This window comes from Phytophthora parasitica (genome assembly GCF_000247585.1).
Source record: "Phytophthora parasitica INRA-310 unplaced genomic scaffold supercont2.5, whole genome shotgun sequence".
Classification (NCBI taxonomy): Eukaryota; Oomycota; class Peronosporomycetes; order Peronosporales; family Peronosporaceae; genus Phytophthora; species Phytophthora nicotianae.
The window spans coordinates 1,883,594-1,906,307 of record NW_008648991.1 but is presented as its reverse complement, the minus strand read 5'-3'; the positions used below and the strand labels follow the sequence as shown (position 1 = coordinate 1,906,307).

At 51.6% G+C, this 22,714-nt stretch overlaps 12 protein-coding genes across 14 annotated transcripts; 5 read left to right on the top strand and 7 right to left on the bottom strand.

The window, feature by feature from the left end:
• PPTG_04950 lies at positions 1–3,406 on the top strand. Of its 2 annotated transcripts, XM_008897296.1 has the most exons (6): positions 1–230; positions 314–912; positions 991–1,046; positions 1,112–1,180; positions 1,259–1,329; positions 1,406–3,406. In XM_008897296.1, the coding sequence occupies exons 1-6, from the start codon at positions 130–132 to the stop codon at positions 2,919–2,921; spliced, it is 2,412 nt and encodes an 803-aa protein (XP_008895544.1). In that variant the 5' UTR covers positions 1–129; the 3' UTR covers positions 2,922–3,406. The 2 variants fall into 2 exon arrangements, with proteins under 2 accessions (XP_008895544.1, XP_008895545.1); XM_008897297.1 differs by lacking the exon at positions 1–230 and having other exon boundaries at positions 292–912.
• Positions 2,300–3,994, bottom strand: PPTG_04949 (hypothetical protein). The gene is made up of 2 exons (XM_008897295.1): positions 3,360–3,994; positions 2,300–3,281 (listed from the first exon to the last, which is right to left on the bottom strand). The coding sequence occupies exons 1-2, from the start codon at positions 3,934–3,936 to the stop codon at positions 3,040–3,042; spliced, it is 819 nt and encodes a 272-aa protein (XP_008895543.1). The 5' UTR covers positions 3,937–3,994; the 3' UTR covers positions 2,300–3,039.
• A 143-nt stretch (positions 3,995–4,137) lies between these two features.
• On the bottom strand, positions 4,138–6,677 carry PPTG_04948. Of its 2 annotated transcripts, XM_008897293.1 has the most exons (3): positions 5,093–6,677; positions 4,881–5,018; positions 4,138–4,802 (listed from the first exon to the last, which is right to left on the bottom strand). In XM_008897293.1, exons 1-3 carry the CDS (start codon positions 6,466–6,468, stop codon positions 4,280–4,282), a joined length of 2,037 nt encoding a protein of 678 aa, XP_008895541.1. In that variant the 5' UTR covers positions 6,469–6,677; the 3' UTR covers positions 4,138–4,279. The 2 variants fall into 2 exon arrangements, with proteins under 2 accessions (XP_008895541.1, XP_008895542.1); XM_008897294.1 differs by having other exon boundaries at positions 4,138–5,018.
• A 352-nt stretch (positions 6,678–7,029) lies between these two features.
• On the bottom strand, positions 7,030–7,452 carry PPTG_04947 (hypothetical protein; the record flags this gene model as incomplete). The annotated part of the gene is made up of 1 exon (XM_008897292.1): positions 7,030–7,452. The coding sequence occupies one exon, from the start codon at positions 7,450–7,452 to the stop codon at positions 7,030–7,032; it is 423 nt and encodes a 140-aa protein (XP_008895540.1).
• A 280-nt stretch (positions 7,453–7,732) lies between these two features.
• On the bottom strand, positions 7,733–8,041 carry PPTG_04946 (hypothetical protein; the record flags this gene model as incomplete). Its single annotated transcript, XM_008897291.1, has 1 exon — positions 7,733–8,041. The coding sequence occupies one exon, from the start codon at positions 8,039–8,041 to the stop codon at positions 7,733–7,735; it is 309 nt and encodes a 102-aa protein (XP_008895539.1).
• A 134-nt stretch (positions 8,042–8,175) lies between these two features.
• On the bottom strand, positions 8,176–10,024 carry PPTG_04945 (hypothetical protein; the record flags this gene model as incomplete). Its single annotated transcript, XM_008897290.1, has 6 exons — positions 8,176–8,373; positions 8,440–8,529; positions 8,614–8,684; positions 8,740–8,815; positions 8,892–9,461; positions 9,542–10,024. 6 exons carry the CDS (start codon positions 10,022–10,024, stop codon positions 8,176–8,178), a joined length of 1,488 nt encoding a protein of 495 aa, XP_008895538.1.
• A 247-nt stretch (positions 10,025–10,271) lies between these two features.
• Positions 10,272–14,556, top strand: PPTG_04944 (hypothetical protein; the record flags this gene model as incomplete). The annotated part of the gene is made up of 4 exons (XM_008897289.1): positions 10,272–10,337; positions 10,407–10,807; positions 10,885–12,826; positions 12,898–14,556. 4 exons carry the CDS (start codon positions 10,272–10,274, stop codon positions 14,554–14,556), a joined length of 4,068 nt encoding a protein of 1,355 aa, XP_008895537.1.
• Positions 14,557–14,858: 302 nt separating this feature from the next.
• PPTG_04943 (hypothetical protein) lies at positions 14,859–17,699 on the top strand (the record flags this gene model as incomplete). The annotated part of the gene is made up of 2 exons (XM_008897288.1): positions 14,859–16,856; positions 16,920–17,699. The coding sequence occupies 2 exons, from the start codon at positions 14,859–14,861 to the stop codon at positions 17,697–17,699; spliced, it is 2,778 nt and encodes a 925-aa protein (XP_008895536.1).
• Positions 16,839–19,258, bottom strand: PPTG_04942 (hypothetical protein; the record flags this gene model as incomplete). The annotated part of the gene is made up of 2 exons (XM_008897287.1): positions 16,839–18,843; positions 18,905–19,258. 2 exons carry the CDS (start codon positions 19,256–19,258, stop codon positions 17,782–17,784), a joined length of 1,416 nt encoding a protein of 471 aa, XP_008895535.1. The 3' UTR covers positions 16,839–17,781.
• Positions 19,259–19,430: 172 nt separating this feature from the next.
• On the top strand, positions 19,431–19,955 carry PPTG_04941 (protein translocase SEC61 complex gamma subunit, archaeal and eukaryotic). The gene is made up of 2 exons (XM_008897286.1): positions 19,431–19,624; positions 19,699–19,955. Exons 1-2 carry the CDS (start codon positions 19,528–19,530, stop codon positions 19,815–19,817), a joined length of 216 nt encoding a protein of 71 aa, XP_008895534.1. The 5' UTR covers positions 19,431–19,527; the 3' UTR covers positions 19,818–19,955.
• PPTG_04940 (hypothetical protein) lies at positions 19,889–21,179 on the top strand. The gene is made up of 2 exons (XM_008897285.1): positions 19,889–20,138; positions 20,200–21,179. Exons 1-2 carry the CDS (start codon positions 19,986–19,988, stop codon positions 21,133–21,135), a joined length of 1,089 nt encoding a protein of 362 aa, XP_008895533.1. The 5' UTR covers positions 19,889–19,985; the 3' UTR covers positions 21,136–21,179.
• Positions 21,138–22,340, bottom strand: PPTG_04939 (hypothetical protein; the record flags this gene model as incomplete). The annotated part of the gene is made up of 1 exon (XM_008897284.1): positions 21,138–22,340. The coding sequence occupies one exon, from the start codon at positions 22,338–22,340 to the stop codon at positions 21,138–21,140; it is 1,203 nt and encodes a 400-aa protein (XP_008895532.1).
• Positions 22,341–22,714: the final 374 nt, after the last annotated feature.

Here is a 22,714-nt window from a genome sequence, read left to right as displayed (position 1 = left end):
CTTGGCCACACAACATTTTACCAAAAAGTGTCGAGGTCGACGTCTGAAGGCACGACTTGCTGTGTGTGTCCTGCGGATTCGACGCAGCTATAACTCAGGACACTTGTTAGACACTAGTACCCGTACAAGATGGAGGAGAAGGGCTCGGATACCGTGGGTGTGACGCTCTACCCGGCCGACTATGAGGCCGTAGAAATGGTGACTGACCAGGGCAAGGAGATCCTCCAACAGTAATGAACTCCGCCGATTCGGCTTTATATGCTTCAAAATGGTGGACATCTAACCGGTAACTGCTGATTTTTGTTGCTGTTAGGGAGTTTACTGAGGCGCAGCTGTTCCTGCACTCGATCCAGGAGTTGGAGCGTGTGCGTACGGAGCGCAAGAAGAAGAAACAGAAGACGGAGGACGGTGCCGATGAGCAGGTTGGTGAGGTGAAGACTGAGGATACTGACGAGTCTATGGAGACCACTGAAGCCGCGGAGAAGCTCGAGGAGAAGCTCGAGGATGCCGACGAAGAAGAGGACGTCATCGATCCGAGAATCCACTACCGCCCGATGGTGGCGGAGCTCCAAGCAGCAGTCGCAGAGTTGCACCAACTCATCAATTCAATTGATTTGATTCGCCGTCGTGACTTTTTGGAGGAAATGCGCTGTATTCGGGAAAATACGGCGCCTAAGAGAGAGGAACTGGAGCATCTTGTGGAGGCGAAGCATGCGCAGGTGAAGGAGAGTGGCACGATTTTGCTGGATGGTGTTGAAGCACTGGCAAAAACCGTGGAGAAGGAGAGTGTATTTTTCCAGGGTATCACGCAGATGCTGCGCAAGTGGAAGATCTGCGCACCCATCCACGGAAATATCCCCAAGCCGTTCCGAGCGGGCGAACCACTGGCGGTGGACTGCAGCTACGGTAGCGGTGAGTGAAGTTGTTGATGGTTTCATGAGGTTATTTTTTTTAAGCTGGTTCTAACGGAGCGATGTGATGCTGCAACAGCGGGATCGTTTTTCGTGCCACAGACCCGATCTATCGCTGATCTCGCGTATGCCGAGGTACCATCACCAGCAGCAACAAGTATTTCTATTGAATAGTAACTGATGGAAATGTTGCTATGCAGCTGAGCCGCACTGAGAAGGGACTTGTTCGCGTGAAAACACCTGAAGATTTCCTGGCCCGCACAATCCAGGTATGGAAGTTACTCGCAATTTCGTGTGGTGTCTATTATCTCTGACTCAAACTGCTGGGATTTAATCACTGCGCTTAGATCAAATTAGAAGCGAAAGATACCGGAAAGGAGGGAACGTTCACATTGCCGTCACCTCACCTTATTCATATGTACGATGGTGTATGCACTGTGAATGAGGCATGACTTGCAACTGATCGTAAGGATACTGTTTCATGATAAATGCAGGACCAAAGCAGAGATGGATAAACTCGAGGACACACCCGAAGATTTGAAAACCCTGGAGGAGCGCAATGTATCAATTCTCAAGGCCGTACAGTTCTCTGTGTTCTGCGAAGAACTCTTTTACACATTGATGAAGGAGGCGCTTCAGAATACGTCGAAATGGACAGACACAGCGTACAACATCAGCAACTATGCAGTGAAGAAGCACGGCAGGGATAACAGCTCAAGTGACACGTACATTTCCGTTATGCAAGTGTTGGATGATGAGATTCAGCTCCGCGTGAACGAGCGATACCACTTGACTATCAAACTTGTAGACGTAAAGAGTTTGTCAAAGAACAAGGATGTGTCGACGGAGGAAAAGAAGACGAACGAAGAGGCTTCCAGTGGAGACCAAGACGCTGTAGATGTGAAGGAAGAGCCAGTAGAGGATGCACCGTTGCCGACGAGCAGCCCAGGCAAGCCACGACGTGCATCATCCATTTCATACTCAACCCCCGCCGACAGTGACGAAGCTTTCCTGACGCAGACCTGTCGGTATACTCTGTTGCTGCTGCAACAAGAAATACGGACACGTCACGGCCGAAAGGATATCTCCCGGGCATTGCTGTACACAGGCTTGGATATTTCGACAACAGCTGGAGGTGGCGTGAACTCTAGCACGGGTGCAGGCGCTGCAGGTATGGGTCCAGCAAGTGAGGCAGACAAGCACGACAACACTCCTGGAACGCTGGCTACAGTCTTGACTGTCCTGGCGCATAACTTGCTGAAAAACGAGGTGGCACGATACCTGGATGAGGTATCTTCGGTGCTTGCCTTCCAGAAGCTCCAAACATCAGCGTCAGGTCGCGTCTTGGATGATGGTTTGCTGCAGCCAATATGCGATTCGGTACGCGGCGTGTATGTGGGTCCTCGGTGGAAAACTTGCGCGTTTGACTCGACTTTGTCAGCTTTTGACTTGAATATCGGCAAGAACTTCTCGACAGAGGTGCTCATTTCTGGAGCACGGATTCTTCTTCAGACGGGGATAGCGTCTCAACGCGAGGTGTCTGGCGTAGAAGGTCTGCGCGAATTTGTGGAGACGACTGTGTGCTCTCAGGTAGCGTTGGCACTGCACCACGACGCGTTGTCGTTCGGATTGAAGCAGAGCTCGATGAATTTGGACCGCACGAGCGTCCGTCTTGTGGTCACGGGCGAGTGGGATGGCAGTTGCATTGGCGAAGGTCGCGTGTCCGATACACGCGCAGTTGGCTCGATCTTCCTGGAGCCATACTTTGCAGCTGATGGCAGCTTGGCCATCAATTGTTTACTGCAGGCGGTCGATGCAAGCAAGCTAGCGCCCGTACAAGCTACACTCTGTCGCTCTGCGTCTGGTGAGGTGCATAAAGTCGAGTGGAAGCGGATACCAGGCTCGAACGACGCCGGTAAAATGCTCTGGCTCATGCAAAAGACCGGCGTGCTATCAGACCCATTCAAGGGCTCTACTAAGTCGAAGGCAGTGCTATCTAACGGCAACTGAGTAGATCAAAAGCCTTGGATCAGGCACTAAAAGCAACAGCACGAATTTCTTTTGACGTTAGAACCCCGTGTATCTGTCTTTAATGAACAACCGACAAAGTTCACAGGGCAGCAACAACTTAGCTGCGAGCGGGACGCGGGGCCGGGTCGGTTCCAGACAAGCGCTTGAAGATGGCGTCCAGTTGGTCGGCCACCAGCTCGTAGCCGCCATTGCCCTGCAGCGCACGGTGCACCTGCTCGTTCAGACCGCCAGGCGTGGCTGCTTCGTCGGCCATCTCTCCAAAGCCTTCGTTGGACTCGGCACCGGCCGTGGCCAGTGCGTGGAAGAAGGATGCAATGTAGTCGCGCGAAGCCTGGTCGCCTGTCCATGCCAAAGATTTGATATTAACACATTGATTCCCAATAAACTTGATCCAGTAGTCAAGAGAATAGCACGTACCGACACCGTTGTTGACACACCACTTCTGGGTGGTATCGCACGTGGCGTAGAAGAAGGAGATAAGGGCCGTGATGCCCGTTAGCTTGGTGATCTCGGCTTCCTCAGCCACCATGACAGGCGTGCCGATCTGAGCGAACAGGTCACGAGCAAATACGTTGTCCGGGTAGGCCAGGATGGGGCCGGCACGCTTGGCGGCAGCAGGCAGCGGAACAGAACGCACGACGCTCTCGGTGGGCAGCTTGACGAGCTGCAGCAGCTCGTCGTACGGGATGGTGGCCATCATGGACACCACCTTCTTACCAGCAAATGAGAGCTTGGGCAGCTCCTCACGCGCCACGTTGGGCAACAGTCCGATGAAGATAACGTCGCTCTTGTCCACTATCTCCTGGTTGGACGCGCCGATGGTCACGCGGCCAGGGAACTTGGCCACCAGCGCCTCAGCTTTGGCCTTAGTGCGCGCCGAAACGAACGCGTGCTTGGGCTGCCAGCCATTGTCACTGCAGAAGCCCGTGAAGACGGCCGAGCCGATCTTGCCCGTGCCCAGAAGGCCCAGCGTCGTGTCAGCGGAGGGAGCCATGGTGGTGGTGATACAGAAGGAAGAAAAGATCACTTGCGTCTTCGGTCGAAGATTGGCGAATGACGTACGTTGAGGGCCATCGGGGTTTAATTCAATAAAACCTAAGATTTGCACTGAAAAACCCTGACTTTATTCATTTGCGACATTTTTCGGCGTCCATTATATTGGGATTTGAAGTGATGGTGGGACCCACCGTGGGTTGTACAGTACAGTGAGTTCGATGTTTGCTGTATTGTTGGTTGTTCACATTTTTTGCCTGCGTGGTCCGTTCGCATGCCCTGTATTCATTTCTAACTACGTCTCTTTCCCTCTTTCGTACATACACTTGGTTTGCTTTGCGAGGTTACCGCACATGCGCGTCGCTAGTTCTTCGCTCGCGTTGTAGAGGTAAAGAGCCATCGGTGGAGCTGTTTAGAATCTCCAGCACCGCCTCAAAGCTTGGTCGCTGCTCGGGGGAGCTGACCCAACATTGTGTCATGAGCTTCTTGAATAAAGGTGGGCAATTCTCTGGAACTGTCGGCCGCAGGTTGTTGTTCAGTACACCGAGTGCCGCTTGGATCTGAGTTAGGCCCTCGTACGGACACTGCCGTGTGACGGTCTCCCATACCACTACACCGTAAGAGAACACATCGGCCTTCTCTGTGTACTTCTCGGCTGCCAGAACCTCAGGCGCCATCCACTGCGTGGTGCCACAATTACCCGTCATTGTCTGGAAATGAGCACGAACCCGTGCCAACCCAAAATCAGAGATCTTGAGCGCGTATGATGAATCGACCAACAAGTTGGGACTTTTCAGATCGCGATGTAAAATCGGCGGTTGGAAAGAATGCAAGTAGTTCATACCCAGCGCCGTATCACGCGCGAAACTGCAGTCCAGCACAAATAGAAATGTTAGAGAATTTCCAGTTGCTGACACGGACTCAACCAGTTCTGCCACGTTTTACCCGTATTGCTTGCCCAAATCGATGACAACATCTTGACGGAGGACATTCCAGAGCGAGCCGCGTGGTAAATACTCGATCACAAGACAGCGCGTCGGTGGCTCCAGACACGCGCCCATCAGCAGGCAAATGTTAGGATGCCTAGCGAAATAGCGAACATTAGTCAAGTTAGTTATCAACCTCACACCCAGGGTCTTCATGAGACGCAAAAGTACCTTAATATGCTCATGATCTGCACTTCGGCCTCGAATTCTTCCAAGATGTCAGCCGTCAGATACTGACAAACCAGGATCTTGACGGCCACCGCAGTTCCTCGCCACTTAGCGCGATGCACTGTTCCGAACGCTCCCTGACCGATCATCTCCTCAATCTGCAGCTCCTTGAAGTCCACATGCAAGCTGTCGTTCTTGGCCTTGGACAGTTTCGGCCTCCTCCTTCGCGCCGGATTACCAGCGGCAGCGATGGCAGCCCCTGCTGCTGCGTCTGCCCCAGCAGCAGGATCTGCTAGTGCTTCACCATTTCCAGCCTCTGCCACTTGAGCCTCCTCCGCTGCAAATTCCGCTGTAAACTCGGCATCTATCTCGTCAATCAAAGGTGACGCCGATGTCCTGACATACATCGGCGAGTGAAGAAACAACGGAATGCGAGCTTTTCGAGCAACTTCAAGCTGCATTTGTGCGGGCGGGGCGACATCTCGCACAAACTGGCGCTCAATATTCGTCTTTAACGTCTTCGCATCGGGAGATGCGTCCGCTAGATCTGCTGATTCCAGCAAGGCACCACCACGGTACTGTTCACCAATACGAAGCGGTTTGCGACCGCGTTCGGGTGTGTCTGCAATATTCAGCAAATGATCTTCAGGAAGGCGGTTCTCCAGGTCGTAAAAATCATCGCTCTCGGCTTCAAAAGACACGCTCTCTAGCGAATCATTCGCGGCGTCTTCATGTCGAGGTGGCGACAAAAATCCCATCTCTTCGTCATAATCGTCAAACGTGATGCGGTGCTGGTTGCGTCCGGAATCCTGCGGTTGTCTTTGTTGTCTGAACTGGTCGTAATTAGCTCCTTCGTAGATGGTAGTGGGCAATTGGTCCATACTGTGGTCTCCTGCGTCTGCAGCTACTGCTCCACTCTTAATCTTATTGTTTGGTGAGGCGGTAGATGATGCGTTAGCACTGTGAGTCCTCCTCCTCATCGGTTGCTTCTTGGTGGGTAAATAAGTAGCTCCTGACGCTGCTGTAGCGTCCACTCCAGCCGCCACCACAGCTGAGGACGCTGTCTGACGGCTCTGCTGGAATCCTGCATACCCATGATGGGGTTGCGGTGGCTGTTGTGATTGTCTGGATGTTTGTTGCTTCTGTTTGACCTGTTGTCGCCCCTGTCCTGCTCCTCTCTGCTGTTGAGCCTGTAGTCTGCCAGCTGGAGACGCTGGATGCAAGAAGGGCATGGTATCATCTCCGTCCACGGGGCTACTTTTATGATCTGATATCTCCTCGTCACCCCATGGCTGCTCGCGGATGAATTTGAGGTACATGGCGATGGCCAGCACCAAAAAGCACAGCGACCCAGACAATACCGGGTCCATGCCGAACATGAAGGTGAAGATCTTGGCGGTACACGATGCAGCCAATTGAGCGCGGATTGGGCTAAAGTTAGGGCCGAACGCGCAGTCTCTGGTGCCCCCCCAGTGCGGCTCCAAGTGCCGCACGCTCTGCTCTTGCGCTGCCACCTTGGGCGGAAGTTGCTGCTGTCTCGAAGTGACGCTGCTTCACTATGGGTTTAGTCCCCCCTTAGACTGTGGTGTGGCAGACACAGTAGCAATAAAACCGATTAAACCGGTCAACTACCGGGTTAGAAATGGCTACACTTATTTAAACATGTATAATCGGACCTTTCAAACAATATTTATTATACACTTTGTTTAATCGGACCATTCAGGTATACATATACATGTATAATCAAACCATTAAAAAATATACGCTTTGTACGTTTAAAACGAACTACTCGATTCAAGTACTGTTTAAAATGAACTGCTCGGATTCGAGATACCTTAACGAGAACGAACGGTCCCATTTGTGAATCCAAAAGTGCATTGGGCAGGTCCTTGGTCGCTCTATCTTGACGGGGTTACGGCGATTGGGTAGCATGGCTCGATTCACGATGGCTTCGTCCTAGCGCCGGGAAGCTCCAGTGACAAGATGTGGTGCAGAGCAGCCTCGAACGTCGCGAGATAGTAGCCGGACTCGCTACGTCGCTTCTCGGGATCGCAGAGACGATTCAGCAGTACTTGTGTGAGGATCGGGGCCTCCAGGTCACTGCGGACAATCACATCAATAAAAATGAACAGGAAGTCGTCTCCTTTCAGTACGTCCTCCTCTTGAGTCTTGATGGACGCGTCACTCTTCCTTGCGTCCTCTTCAATCTTTGGTTCTTGAGCACCTGAATTGATTTCAGCGGGTGCCTCGAACTCATCCCCAACAGTCAAGCCCCGAGACGATCTGTTGGAGCTACTATTCGTCGACAGCGTCCGGTTCATCGATAATGGAGACGTCTGCGGCTGCAAAAACGAACCTGCCATCGGCGTCGAACGCTGTCGGCGATGGTGCGGCCGTTCGAGGTACATGGAGCGTTCAACCTTCTATAGTGCGTGGATTTTGTGCGCTGGCAACAAACTTTTGCATCTTGTCCAAAGGCAAGAAAGCACCGTCAATCTCCTTGATGACATCCACCACAGACCGCCAACTACTCAACGAGATCTTGTCCATCGGGATACCAAAGTAGCATTGCGGTTTACCTTTCAGCTGGAATACTCGCTGGCGGAATTGACGCTCTTCGTGCTGTACATGCCTTCAAGGGTACTAGGTCAGATCCCACATCAGTGGTACACAGATACGGTCCTCCAGTTCATGCCGAATCGCGTCCGATAGTAGTTGCTGTAACTTGTCCTGATTACTCACTGCATCGGTTGTCATCAAGCTCACAAACGAGCTGTGCCGGCCTAAAGCCGGATTGCCAGTGCTACCGGCAAGAATCTGCTTCATCAAACGCTGAACAATGAGCTCCATCTCCTCGAATCGATGCTCCAGCATGTACTCCTGCACACCGTCCAAAATCTCTCCAATTTCATCCAGTACATTCTTCCCAGAGTTGAAGCCGTTTTGCTTCATCTTCGTGAGAAACTTCTGGCAGGCCTTGCCCTCGGGGGACGTAGAATCATTTACAGTGTGGTACACGAACACACGAAGTTCTCGTGAGATAGGCTGAGTGCGGTTTCGTTCGAGGATACCCACATGCGGTACATTCAAAACTGTTGGAGTTGCTTGAGGGCGACACCATGTAAAAATGTGAGTGGCGACGGAGCCACAAGTGCTGCGGTGGTACGCAAAAAGTTCTCCAGGACAGGTGCTCGGTCGTAGGCAAGCTGATTCGGCGAGTTTCTGCCGTGGCCACGGCGAGTCGGGAACACGCACTCATTCACCTGCCCGGATAGACGGCTCAACTGCAGACATACACACAAGTTAGAACGCGTGGAAATGAATATCATTGATTCACACAGATAACTCACTTTGCGGTGAAGCTTATACAGTTCACGGAAGCGTTTCCGCGTAAACCAAACGACGCCACTTTCCACATCCACAACACGCACGATATATTCCTGCGGAAACCAAACACAACCAAAAACTCTGTGAGTTACAAAACACCGCGACAAGGAAAGCTGACGTGAAATGAAGATACGCACCATGTGACCACTGTTTCGGGCAGGTTTGCTTTCTTCACGGAAGATTCGGATGCACAGCGCATGACGAATTCCTAAACAAACCACGTTAGCTCTGTAATACTTAGCCAGTGAAAGCTTCTAACTCACCTTTCGCCTTTAAGATGAGCAGATGCCATTCGTGATCAGAGATCATGCCATTCTTATTCATTGTCATGTCCATCAACTGGTACACGCAAAAGCATAACGAGTTAGTTCGAGATATCTCAAGTGTTCTGATAGCTAGTTTTACTTTGACGTACCATTTTGGTAGGCTGGATCCTGCATAAGATCATAGAACGCAGATAGTCGAGCTCCTGGCTCGAGATGACACCGCTGCGGTAGATTTCGCTAGCTTTCGACAGCAACTCAAACACCAGATGCGGCTCCCGATGGCGAATGCGCTTTTCAGCTTCCGACAAATCCAACTTGCACTTCTTTATGACATCAATGTGCGCAATGTCGAAAATACTCGATCGCTCATGGCGAAGTTCCACTGGGAGGAACTTCTGGTTCATCGAGTCATCCACCATCTTCTGCTTGGCAAGTATAGCTGCGTAATCGAGCACGGGGGTAATCACCTCGTCGGTAGACGCAGTATCATCGTCAAATTCCTTCCCGAACAGCGTGCCATCATCCTCCGCTAATGTGCTATTCGATCTATCCGATCGGTTCTCCTCTCCAGCGTCAAACTTCACAGATAATTCAGTTTTGTCTTCAGCATCCCTTTCATCCTCCTTCTCACTTTCTTCACACTCCTCTTCGTCCTCTTCAGCAAGACCTTCCTCCGATGGTGCATACTTCACCTCTTCGCTTCCATCATCGTCTGGCAACTGCATCAATAGCAACAAATAGAACTTAGACATTAGCATCGTCACCTATACTGCACCCCATTTTATCACGATAAACGCACCCTCAGAAAGTCATCGGGTAATGGGTTTTTAACGGGCCAATTAGTGCGGTCAGCAGTATCCCTGGATACCTCCCCGCTCCCTTTTGTCGTGTCCTCTGCTTTCTCCATGTTAAGCACAGCCGTAATTGTATCCTCCATAATAAACGCATAAGCCTCCAGCACGACCTGCAGCGTCTCCTCTTCCCACTTGGGGAACATTGAATGTAGAATCTCGACACCGCGGGCCACCGCAGCTGGATTGGGGGCGGGTGGCCGTCGGTTGGCGCTCGGGGAGCTGGAAGGCGGTCCGCTGCTGCTAGTAGGAGTTTTCTTCTTAGAGAAAATGGCCTCCAGCAAGCTCTTCTTGCCGTCGTCGCCCTTCTTGAGCTTTATGAGGCCACCGCGATCTCGTCGCCGACGCGGCGTGCGACTGCCCATTGATTCTTCAGCGCGAGGTGTCGTGCCCCGCATGAACGAGGCGGACGGGGGCTGAAATTGAGACATACCTGAAGCCTTCGCCGAGCCGCAGCTCGCAGCGAGGAAAGAGTCGAAGTGCGGTCCTTGCCTGCTGAAATGATCGATACGTTCAACGACGGACACTGACATATAACGCACAGGTACTTCTATAAGATCAGTTGTCCAATCATATACGTGTTTTGTCAATATACCTTATATAAATATCTGTTGTAACAACGTCACATCGCCCCCTCTTTTCCGCACTCACGAAGTCGTCGGACACGAGGGTGGCACCATGTTCCTGCCGTGGATCTCCAAGTGCGAGCTGGTACCGGTCTCCGCCGACTCCTATGTGCTCAAGGTAAACTCTACCTTTCAGGAGTATCCAACCTCCATCTTCTTGCTTCTAACTCTACTGTTGAATTCGCAGAAATTCTCGGACAAATGCCAGCGTGGAATGTGCTCCATGGTCGTGGGTTACCTCACAGAGGAGAATGTGGACACACAGACGGTTCTTCCCAGTGGTCACCACATCCGCTGGGCTATGGAGGTGCTAGGTCACTCGTTCGCTTTGCCTATGGACGACTCTGAGGTCATTCAAGGCTCGCTGGATATCTACCAGCGCTGGCTCGGGGTGGACGACGAGACTCTGGCTGCTAAAGGCGGAAAAAGCAAGGACCAGAGACCAGCCTGCATGCAGAAAGTGGAACAGACCTTCATTCAGGATATGCTGGGCCAGATGACGTTGCTGTTCGAAGAACGCTCCAATAATGGCGTCCCCAGTGGGAGTGGCGAAGCCAACATGGCAACTCACGTGGCATTGTGCACCAAGTAGGTGTTGTATTTTTTTTATTGATATGGTGCCTGGTGCTAATAATTTTTTTTTCATTTTCTGATGTTGTTGACAGAGTTTTGGAGACTTTTGATGCACTGGTGAAGCATCGTGGAGCTCAGCTTTCCAACTCGACGTGGGATCGGTTAATCCGTCTAATTCTTGGTGCTGCCGATGGGCTGCTGCATAATCTACGCAACCAATTGGGTAACCAATTGTGTGGGCAGCTTGTGAGGATCCTGTTTGAAGTGTATCTGCGATCACTGCCGCAGTGCGGGCCTAGGGGAGAGCTGTGGAGTCTATTGCAGAAGTTTTGCCGGCGGTGGATTCACCGTGCGTTGGTTATCGAGCAGTGGAATGCTGTCACACTGGGACTTACGCGTAGTCTAATGAAGCAGATCCACGATCGGAACGCGTCTAAAGAGATTGAGATCATTTGGGCCGACAACCGGCAGCCGTCCAAGTTCGAGTTGGAGAATCCCATGCTTGCCTACGCTTGGTACCGTCTACTGCGTGTGATTGGCCATCCTTCTGCAATTTTTGACCCGGACGTGTACCTCGCCGCTGTAAAGGGAGTGAGTCGACTTGCTGACGAATTTGCTCGCATTGAAAAGGTACCGCGCGTGCAGTGGGAGCACGTGCTGGGTGCTCTTAATCAGACCCCGAATCGTGACAGCCCAGTGTTCCAAGGAGTTCAAAATGGTGATGCCGATGGGTCTGAAGATCTGTCCACAGCAACTCCGACGACTACTGAGCAGCCACGAGCTCCACCCGACGTCAACACAATTCTCCGATTGCTCGGACCGTGGCTATTTGATGCCTGTTTGACCCGCAAGCCACGCTTTGCCGCAGGTCGTAGTGAGGCTTTACGGTGCCTCGGAAAACTTCTGTGTCACTATTCCAACGGCCGCTCTAAACGTGTTAACTGGGCCTACAGCGTTCGCAGTTTGATGGCTCTACAGAACGCATTGCTCGATGATGACGAACGGATTGCAGCTTCAGCAGTGTACAACTGGTCAAATGTATTCAGTTTGTACGGAAATCATACACTGCGCGGTGCAGGAGTTGTTGCGGGACCGTTCCACAAGGCAGTCGAGCGTGTATTCCGTGCTGCGGAGCGTAAAGATTCGTCATCGTCTTCAAGTACAAAGGCGGATGGGCGACGTGGAGGAGATTCATTCTTTGTTCAAGATGATCAGCACATTGGTGGAATCCCGATTGTACTGCTCCGACGTGCAAGTATCGAGGCCTGCAGCTCGCTTCTTACTATCCATGCTCACGTTCCGCGTAATCTGATTAAGGAGGCTGAAAAGGAGATTGTGGCAACTTCGATGGCCGACATACCGGGACTGTATTCAACGTTGCCGAAGTACACCAGCTCGAACGTCGTTGCCCTCCTGATGACAGCGATCAAGACGGAGACAGACCCTACCAACCAGCAGATGATGATGTGGATCATGACAGTGGCTATACAGCAGGAGGCCGCTTTCTGGACGAACGGCTTGGCCTCCAGCCGTAACTCGCAAGTACCTTTCACGATCCTGCTGATTTGTTCGATCATCAGCAAGTCGCAAAAGTACAAGCCGCCAGTGCTGTTCACTGCGTTCGAATGCTTGCGTCACTTGTCGCTGGTTTGCGAGGAAGTGTTCTTCCACCACGCAAACTCCGTTGTCCACTTGGTGAACGCGTGCTGCGATTTCATCAGTAACAGCGCACCGATTTTGAGGTCAAGAACGGCGCCATTTTATCTGGATAGCCTCATGGCGGCAGCGTATCACTGCATCATCGAGTGGATCGTAGCCGCGCCTCTATTGCTGAACAAACAACAGGTCATTGCCAAGATCATCACAACCATTGTGGACGGAAACGAGCGATTTCAATCATTGTCGCCCAATACGACGAACATGGCAGTGCGCGAGGCTGCTCAGAAGTTGGTGAACATGCTGATGAAGCACCACGTTTCGCACACTAGCAATGCTGGTTCCATCGGTACTCACTCATCGGGACTAACTGAGAAGGTAAAGTAAGACTTGGGCTGTCGTTGTAGCTTCAGATACTGACCCGTTATATTCTGATTACTTCGCTGCAGTCTGTGCTTACACAGTTTTGCGAGCTTAACGACTCGACCGACATCTATCGCCACTGCCGATTCTTCTCCGTGAACAAGAATTCTATTCTCACGGTCATCGAAAAACCTGCGAATGCTGCACAATCAGGTGAAGCGATCTTGATCATGCGAGACGCGACAGGCCGTTATGCCTGGCGCTCTAAACCCCGGCACCGTGACGGGCCTCGCCCCAAAAGCATTGCTGAGTTCGAGAACTTTTGTGAAGATCCTCGAAGGGACAGTGACTTTGATTCCGATGCTAATACGCATGACGACAGTGATGATGAAGATTATCAAAGTGATGAGGAGGCACGTGTTGAAGATCCATTGCTTACGGCGATTCGTGACACTCATGCAAAGACTCCAATGACAAGCTGGCGTTCGTCACCTTCTGGTGGGGTTGAAACTGACTCAGATCCCACGAAGGTCTTGTCTGGCGAAGGCAACACCGGAATGAGCACAATTGAGCGCAAAGCACAGGCTGGCCGTGATGATGGTCGTGGCACTCAAGATGCCGTGTTCATGAGTCTGCTTGTGTCACAAACTCAAGAGGACAAGCTTGCTTCCCAACCGAAGGGATCCGCACGTGGCGTGAAGTGCTGTAAGCCTACGCCACCGGAGAAGGACCCTGCACTCCAAACGTGGGAGGTTTCTCGGAGAATGATGAGTGAACTGGGTTTCCTGTCGGTGCGCAACTGGGGTTCTGTCTTTGCTATGGATGCAACTGTGACTACCGATTTCCTTCGTGACTTGGAGACGCTGGACAAACTCCCCGAGCGTGAGACGTTTGATTTTTCTGTTGCATATGCGTTCACTGGCACATCTCGAGGCGGCTACGACCAGATTCATTTAGCTACATCGACGGATGTGCGCGCTGGCTACGTCGAGCTTTCCAAGAACTATAGCCTCTTCCTCTCGTCGATCGGTGAACACGTGGATGGCCATGATCACACAGGACACTCGGGCTTCGACGCTGAGCTCGTGAAGGGCCGGATGCTGTACTATTCCCACTACAGTCACGAGGCTTGCATCTACGTGCCTACACTACTGGTGGATGGAGAGGAAGAAAGCGATAGCGACAGTGACAGTGATGCTGAAGACACGGAGGGCGCGAATGCAAGGGCGCAGTTCCAACACGCCAATGTACTTATTGTTTGGAACGAATGCCAGCAGACGTACCGCCCGGGCAGCGTGTTGTGGGATGCAGTATTCAAGTTGCCAATGCCGACGTCGGGTGTGGTACTGATCATCGACCCGCTGGGCAACGATCTCTACTGCGTACACGTGAGCCACGAGTCTTCTCCGCTATTCAACCAACGCGATGTTATTGCAAACCAAGAAGACTATGTGGACGAAGCGGACGTGTACACTAGCCGTGTGCTGGGTCCGTTGCTAGATGGCATGGTTGTCAACGGTGCTTGGCTGGCTCCACTTGTGCGTCAAACCGCTATCAACGCCGCCATCCTTTCACGGTCCTTCCATCGTTACCAACACGACATTGGTGCAGTTTCGTCTTCCCCTGTGGGTGCTGAGGCCAACCGCAGCAAGGTGATCTCCTCATTTGTTGAAAAGCACATGCGTCCGAAGCTTCCTGGCGAGTTCTACGGTGACTTGTTTGCAGATCTTACCAACGAAGGCTAAAAGCAAGCTCCCGTAGAGGTGATGTCAATGTGTCAGCAGTGCTGTTTTACTCGTTTAATTTGTATTGTTTTCAGCTTTCTTGTTTTAGATACTTGGTACCGGGCATGGCCCAAGAACTAATCTCACCCATATTTCTCGTTCTGTGGATGAAGTGCTATGTTTAGGCAAAACCACCAGTCCAAGCAACATAAAGGTGCAGTTCTCAACCATTATCTCATTTGTGTTTGCCAGCGTTCGCCACGGTTAAGAGCGACCGACCTAAGCGTTCGCCGCGGTTAAGAGCGACCGACCTAAGCGTTCACATGAAGGCATCCACGAGGAGCTCGTTTCTCTTTTCAAGATCTTCTTCAAAGAAGCTGGAAATAGATGAGGATGAACGTCTACATGTACAAACGGGAAGGGGGGAGACTGCTGGACAAGCTGACGACACAAAGAAAGAGTTGAGCAATCGTGGCTTCGAACTCAGCGATGTTGCAGCTATTAACGCTGGAGAGCCGAATGACCGCAAGATAGAGGGGTTTCTTGTGTTTCGTAAACGCATGCGCCAACGCCGATACTGTATTTTGCAAGGCGATACGATGCTTGTATTCAAGACCAAGCCAAGTGATTCAGCGTCGCCCGGTGTCCCGAAAAAGCAGATCAGCGTGGTTGGTGTCAAGGATGCACTGGAGCTCGAAGCGAGTGTGCGAGTTGCGCTGCTTGGAAACGGCGCCGCCGACAGCTACGATAACACGCTGGTAATCAGCTCGCACAAGGCGAAGCTCGTTGTGATAGATACTGATACCCTCACTGAAAAGGAGCGATGGCTGCACGCAATGTCCACAATCCACGTAAATTCTGGCGACAGTGAGAAGAATTTTTTCGAGTCTATTCTTTCGGCGGACACTTTCGACGCCCAAATGGCTGTAACGTTGTTGCACAAGTACCGCTCTAATGCTGTTGCAACCGAACTGGTGCTGGATCGTCTAGCCTCTTATGCGGAGGAGAATGTCGACGATGTGGAGTTCTACATTCAGCAGATCGTCCATTTGATCGTCAATACCGAGTTGGTAGCAACGGATAAACTGGTGAACCTGCTGCTCTCGATCTGCCGGGCGAAAGCGTACGTTGAACATCTCGGCAACTGCATTCACTTGGCGTTGCAGCTCTTCTGGCTACTGGAAGCCAAGATCGCCGACAATGATCCGAAAACGTACAACTTGTGCGCCAGGCTCCTCATGTCCATCGAGGCTAAGGTTGTCAACCAACACTTTGAAGTGCCTAATACGCAGACTGCAGAAGATGTCACTCGACGGCTCATGGATATTCCTCAAATGAGGGAGAAATTGGAGCAGGTATCTGTTGATGATACTCAAGGCAAAGAAGAGGTGACAGGGCTTGCTGAACGCCTGGCAGCAGAATTGGAGAGCAGTAGCGCAGCACCCTTGACGCCTAGTAAGATCAGCAGTCAGCATGCTTTGCTTTTGGAGTGGATGGAGAAGGAGCGGAAGAAGCGCTACAAGTATTTCCACGAACAGCGAGACTTCGTGAAGGCACTCACAGATATCTCGGAACGAATGCGAGCTGTAAACCCACCCCAGAACCGGAAGAAACTTCTTTCTGGAGAACTGAAAGCGTTGGTTATCCCGGACATGGCGTACGTTCCTCTCGGTCGCGTGTCAGATTCATTTTGTCGCATCACTCGTGTGCTTCCAGACGAAGGAACAGTTTTCTCTACTCACAGCCGAGCGCCGTGCTTACTCTGCTTCGAAGTTATCGAAGATCAAGTCAACTCTGCTGGACAACGCAAACTCTCAACAGAACTAAAGAACTCTTGTGGCCTGCTTCATAAATCCGCATCTGACCCAGCACTCGCAAACTTGGAAGCAGAAGTTGCCAGTCTCGTCAAAAAGTTTGCCATTAAAGGACAGCTTATTTGCGTTGAAAATCCGCTAAGTCCCCACGAAAATGAAGACGATGGTGCTGATGCTGAAGGTGGCCAAGACGACAATGGTACGGCTGATATCCTCGAATCCATTGATGCACCTATCTTCCCTTTGGAAGGCATCCGGAGTGGCTTAAGTTCTCCAACCTCAACGGTGCTTTCCGATGATTCAATGGACTCGACATCCGAGCTGAGCAGGGAGGGCTCACAGCAACTGAATCTCATTCGCGGATACTCGAAGACAGCATATGAAATGGGGCTCTCCAAGCTACTCAGTGCAAGTGAGGTGTTCGGAGAGAGCTGGGAGGCGAAGAAGGAGCGTATTCGTGCATCATCACCTCATGGCGATTTATCCGGATGGAACGTTATCTCACTGGTACGTATACTGCATGGTTTAGTGCTTATCATTAGGGGTTGACTCTGTCCTACTCGTGTGTAGATCTCCAAAAGCAATGACGATATTCGACAGGAAGTCTTTGCGATGCAGCTGATCACCACGTTCCAGAACATTTTCCGTGAGAGTGGCCTGCCATTGTGGCTACGTCCATATCGAATTGTGTCCACGGGTCGTACCAGTGGTCTACTGGAGACCATCACTGACGCGCAGTCGTTGGATGGCCTCAAGAAGAGAAGCGACTATGCAGGCTTGCGCGCTCACTTCGAGAGAACTTACGGTGTTGGTGATGATTTCAAGAAGGCCCAGCGTAATTTCCTGCACAGTCTTGCAGCCTACTCCATCGTGTGCTACTTGCTTCAGATCAAAGATCGCCACAACGGAAACATCATGCTCGACACAGAAGGCTACCTCGTGCACATCGACTTCGGTTTTATGCTCGGCATTGCTCCAGGCGGCAACTGGAGCTTCGAGACGGCACCTTTCAAGTTAACCAAAGAGATGGTCGCTGTGCTGGGCGGGGTATCGTCCCCACTATTCGGCGAGTTTGTGCAGCTGGTGGCATTAGGCTTGCTAGCCGCTCAACGGAAATCTGACCGGGTGGTGGCGCTTGTCGAGATTATGATGCACAACTCAACCTTCCCGTGCTTTCAAGGACGTGACGTGTCTCGCGACCTGCAGAAGCTTCGCAGTCGTTTTCTGCTTAACTACTCCACTGAGAAAACTGTTAAAGCGGTGGTCAAGATGATTCGCGCGAGTTACAAGAACAAGTGGACCAAGCGCTACGACCAGTTCCAGAAGATCACAAACGGCATCATTCCGTAGGATTCATGTGCCTCAGTTTCACCACTTAGCTCATTCATTTAACTTGATCGAGTCTCCGCGACTTTCCGTAGTAACATTCGTGTTACGACCGCATCTTCTTGGCTGGATTGCTGCTTTCCGCGTTAGGATCGTAATCGAATTGAGAGAGGCTGAGGTCATCCATGTTGTATTGTGCGTTTGATTGAGCTTGAACCGTCGCAGGATGCTCCGTCTTCACAATTGTTGGAGGGTAATTCGAAGTCATCATGCGCGGCGGAGGCGGTGCGTTTGAAGATATCCAACGCTGCGGCTGCGGACAGAACGGACTGGAAGAAGAGCTTGGTGCAGCTGTTGAAGTAGAAGCTTCATGCCCAGAATTCGTACTGCTGCTTGTAGCTGTTTGCATCGTCGAAGCTCTTGAATTGGCCACCTGCATGGATGAATTGCCATTCATTTGATGTGGATTTCGCAAGACTTGGGGCGGCTTCCATTGCTGAGGCTGCTGTGGTTGACGCTGCTGCTGCTGCTGCTGTTGAGGCTGGCGCTGTTGTTGCTGCTGAATCGATTGCTGAGGCGTCTGAGGTCGTTGTTGCTGGATCTGCTGGTGCTGTTGTTGCTGAGGTTGGCGCTGCTGGATCGATTGCTGGGGTGTCTGAGGTCGTTGTTGTTGAATAGGCTGACGCTGTTGTTGCTGAGGTTGCGGGTGCTGAATAGATTGCTGAACCTGTTGTTGGTGTTGAATAGTCTGCGGCGGTCGCTGTTGCTGAGCCTGGAGTTGGTTCTGTGGTGGCGGCTGGGGTCCATTCTGCGCTCTAGGTTGCCTATTGATAATAGGAGCTTGTGCAGCTGCTGCTCCCTGCTGTTGCTGTCCTGGGAGAATCACGTTCGGTGCTGCTGCCAGCGGAGCCATGGGCTTGTTCGAGTTCACGTCCTTGATATGGTCTTTGTCATAGCACGAGTTGCCAAGGTACTCGCCAAACAATCTCAGCGCCCTCTTCCTCGCATCCGAAATGCTCGCCTTCTTCGCCTGTTCCAGCGCTGCCCCTAGGTCTCTCTGTCCATCTGATGTACCGAAACCAACGTCTTCATGGCTCGTGCCGTCCTTCAGCTCAATGCGCACCAAGGCGCTGTACCCGATGCTCCATCGATCGCCCTTCTTCTCTTTCTGCCCATAGTACTCAACACTCAGCACTTACAGTCTCAATACCACCTCCACATTCACGTACATATTCCTCTTTGCACTCAACGATATGACATGACCACCCATTGAACCCAAACGCGCGATTGGCCAGTTCGATGGCCTTGCAACTCTCAATGTATGTCAACTTGCGACCTCCAGGTCCAGGCCTTCGAGCCAGACTGTCCTTGCCCAATTTCTGGTGGAGGAAGGCGCCCACACTTTGCTGTTCTTGCTCCCTGAAGGCTACGCGCCCGAAGCGTGCCGTGCTACCGCCACTAAGTGGAGCTAGCAATGCCGCAGCCACTTGCTGCGCGACGAGCGTCGCCACCGTCTGCTGTAGATCGTCGGGCTCGGTCTTCACGTCCTTCACGTCCGACATCTCGCTCAGCCTCCGCTTCATCTTTTCAAAATGCGAGCTCCAACTGCAACTTTTTGAATTCGAGGGTACAGTATGTGCGCCACACTAAATCGGGTCGTTGCAGAGACGAGCCTTTCGACACACGTGGCATTAGCTTCGCTTTTTGACCAATACCGCATCTTCAAACTCTTTGATTGGATAAAAAGTAGATACTCGCGATCCGTCGAACGCCGCGTGGCCTGTACCTTGTCATTCCCCCGTTTTCCCTCCAGCTCACGCACACATACACACACTCTTGCTGACTTACGGTCATGTCGGACGTCAACGCGCTCGTGTTCCAGCCCCTGAACCAGTTCTTCAAGAACTCGTTGCACCTGATCAAGAAGTGCAACAAGCCCGACCGGAAAGGTGTGTTCTCGTAGCTGTTTTCCCGCTTCGATAGGCTCTTATCGTCTAATTGACGTTATTTCTTGCTTTTGCAGAGTTCGCCCGTATCGCCGGCGCCACGTCTGTGGGTTTCCTCATGATGGGCTTCATCGGCTTCTTCGTGAAGCTCGTGCACATCCCTATTAACAACATTCTCGTGGGCGGCAGCGCTTAGTCCCGCGGTCTACTGCTCCCTCCTTTGGAGTTTAATATGTCGAGCCTTTCAGCCCGCGTCGATAACTCAATAGACAGTAGCTTTATGTACACAACTGTCTAACTGTCGGTCCAGTTCTTGCCACAGTACTCAGTATCTATTACTACAGGCGTCAAGTGAAGCGTCGCGATGGAGCTCCTGGAAGACAGAACACCGGAACAGGAGGCTAGAGCTGCAAGGCTTGAGAGCACGCGACTGCGTCATGTAAACGGCAACCCGCTGACTCCCAGAGCCTTCGCAGTAGACCAGAAGCTACGCCGAACTGCACCTCGAGGGGTCGATGTGCGTAACTCTCACAATTCGAGTTTATCCTCATTTTTAATTTTTTTTATACATCTTGTAGAGCTTCTTGGGGCCTGGAGACCGCACGTTCCTAAGCCGGAACTCCATAGATGGTTGCTTCCCCTCTGCTCAGACCAGTGGGGGATTGCTACCACTTCAACGTGCCATCGAGTTGGGAGATGTCAACTCATTGGAGCAAGCGTTAAAGACAGGAGATGGCTATTCACTCACTACAGCATGCAATGCATTCGGAGAGACGCTACTACATACCGCAGTACTCCATCAGCAGCTCGGAGCTGTGCAATTGCTGTTGCGTCATGGCGCCTCGCCGCTAACAAAGCTTCCAGACAACCCAAACCTGCCAGCAGCCACATCGACGCTAGAAAGTGCAGCGCCACGCACGTCCAACTTCCGCTACAGTCGCATGCTCGAAGCTGCAGAGGCCACGCCGCTGCATTACGCCTGTTCTACAAGCCACGTTGACATCCTCAAGCTGCTGCTGTCTGTCATCTCGCCTTTGGATGACATTCCGAAGCGTTGGCGACCTGGCAGTTTGTTACTATGGGCGATCACAAGCGCCCAGCCAGCAGTAGTGGAGTTTCTGGTGCTTCAAAGTCGTCTAGAAGCTGATTGCTTCGACGAAGACGGGAACAACTCGGTAGCAATAGCAGCGTTTGTGCTTGCAACACCGGAGACGTCGAAGCGACTCGCTACACTCAAGACGATTCTTAAGTTGCTGCTACGACGCGAGCTTGAAGACGGCGGTGCTGATGTGAACCACAAGAACATGTATGGGCTCACAGCGTTCGATGTGGCCGAAACTCCAGCTTCCAAGCAAATCCTCGCCCAACTAGGCGCTACTACCGCTCGTATCGTGCCCATGGAGCGAGTTCTCCACTGGGATCGCGATAGATACCGAGATGAGATTGAGTACTTGCCACCTCCTGGACGTCGTCGCGTTATTCTTCGAGAACAAGCATACAAGCAGAGCATCTAGCCTCAGTTCTCTTCCGATAAGAACAATCGTTTGGGGGAGTATAATCTTCGTTTTTTCTTCGTCTTCGGCTTATTAGGTGTGAGCTTTCGTAGCCTCTTGGCCTCTTGTTGCGCAACAAACTCGTCCAAGCTCTTGACGACGTCTATATTTTCAGCGATACGAGCGAACAGCATCGGTGTGAACCCATAGCAGTCCTCCACATCAATACGAGCGTGACGTGTCAATAGATACTCGACAAGGTCTGGGTATCCCTTAAAACACGCGATGTGGAGTGGAGACCAGCCCATTGCATCTTGGCGATTAACATCGGCACGAGAAACTTCGACAAGTTGTGCGACGATCTCCAGATATCCACGTACGGACGCCCAATGCAGAGGTGTAAACCCTTCACGATCTGCAAGCTCAGTATCGGCTCCGGCTTTGAGAAGACGTCGGAATAAAGCCTTATTGCCCATGATGATGGAGTTGTGGATTGGTGCTAGCAGAGAGATATCATCTTGCTGGTTCACATCCGCTCCACGATCGATCAAGAGTCGAGCGATCGGTTCGTGTTGCTGCTGGATGGCAATATTGAGTGTCAATTGACCGGTCACGAGGTCGCGCATGTTGACATCGGCTCGTTGTAGTAAGTGCGTATGAACCTGGAGGATATCGCCATCCCATACAGCTTCAGGTAGAGAGCTCACTACACAGGGAAGCCACAGGAAATGTCGACGGAGAATTAGTCGGGACAGTGACTGACAATTCCATCGCATACGAACACGGAGCTGGTAACCAGGTCGAGACTTTAACGTCATGCGCTCTCGGATATTCGCTACTGCTTCTTGTCGCCGCTCGAAATCTTCCTGAACGTAATCTAAATGTACGAGATCGATACGAGGACCATCAGCCCAAGCACGACCAATCTGTTTCTGCTGCGTGATTCGCACTCCGCTATCGCTATCTACTGGTCGTTGAGGCTTTGATCGGACTGGAGGGATCACGTAAGACGCTGCTCCACCAGCCAACACTTTCACCGAACTACTTGGAGTTTTTGACATTTTCTTCTTGGAATCTGTTTGGTTTGATTCATTATCATCGCCATCGGAATTATCTTCACTCTCTTCTTCTTCCTCTTCACCTTCCTCGTTATCGTCTTCAACATCTTCTAGAGATTCTTCTTCATCACTTGGTTCATCTGGACTCTCTGGTTGACCCGAAGGCATTAATACGCTTCAGGTTGATCAATGATAAAAAAAATAGGTCGATCGTTAGTTTCAGCTGAAAAATAAATGTTTGAAAACGGCGATTGATCCACATCCATGTTTGGTCCTTAGAAAGGGGTCATGCAATTTAGAGTGAGAACGCATGAAGAGAGCTTTGCAGGCACACCATTCAGAACCGATGGTAGCATTGATCACTATGACAACGAGCGACCAAGTGAAACGGATACCAACTGGCATATTCGGCCAGGGGAACTGCAATCGATCCATCAATTGCAGCAGCTCAAAATTCATAAGCAAGCAGACATACAACACACAGCAACTCAAGGGCAGGCCAAGTCCGTAACTTTAACGAAGAAAGCGAATGTCGAGACTGG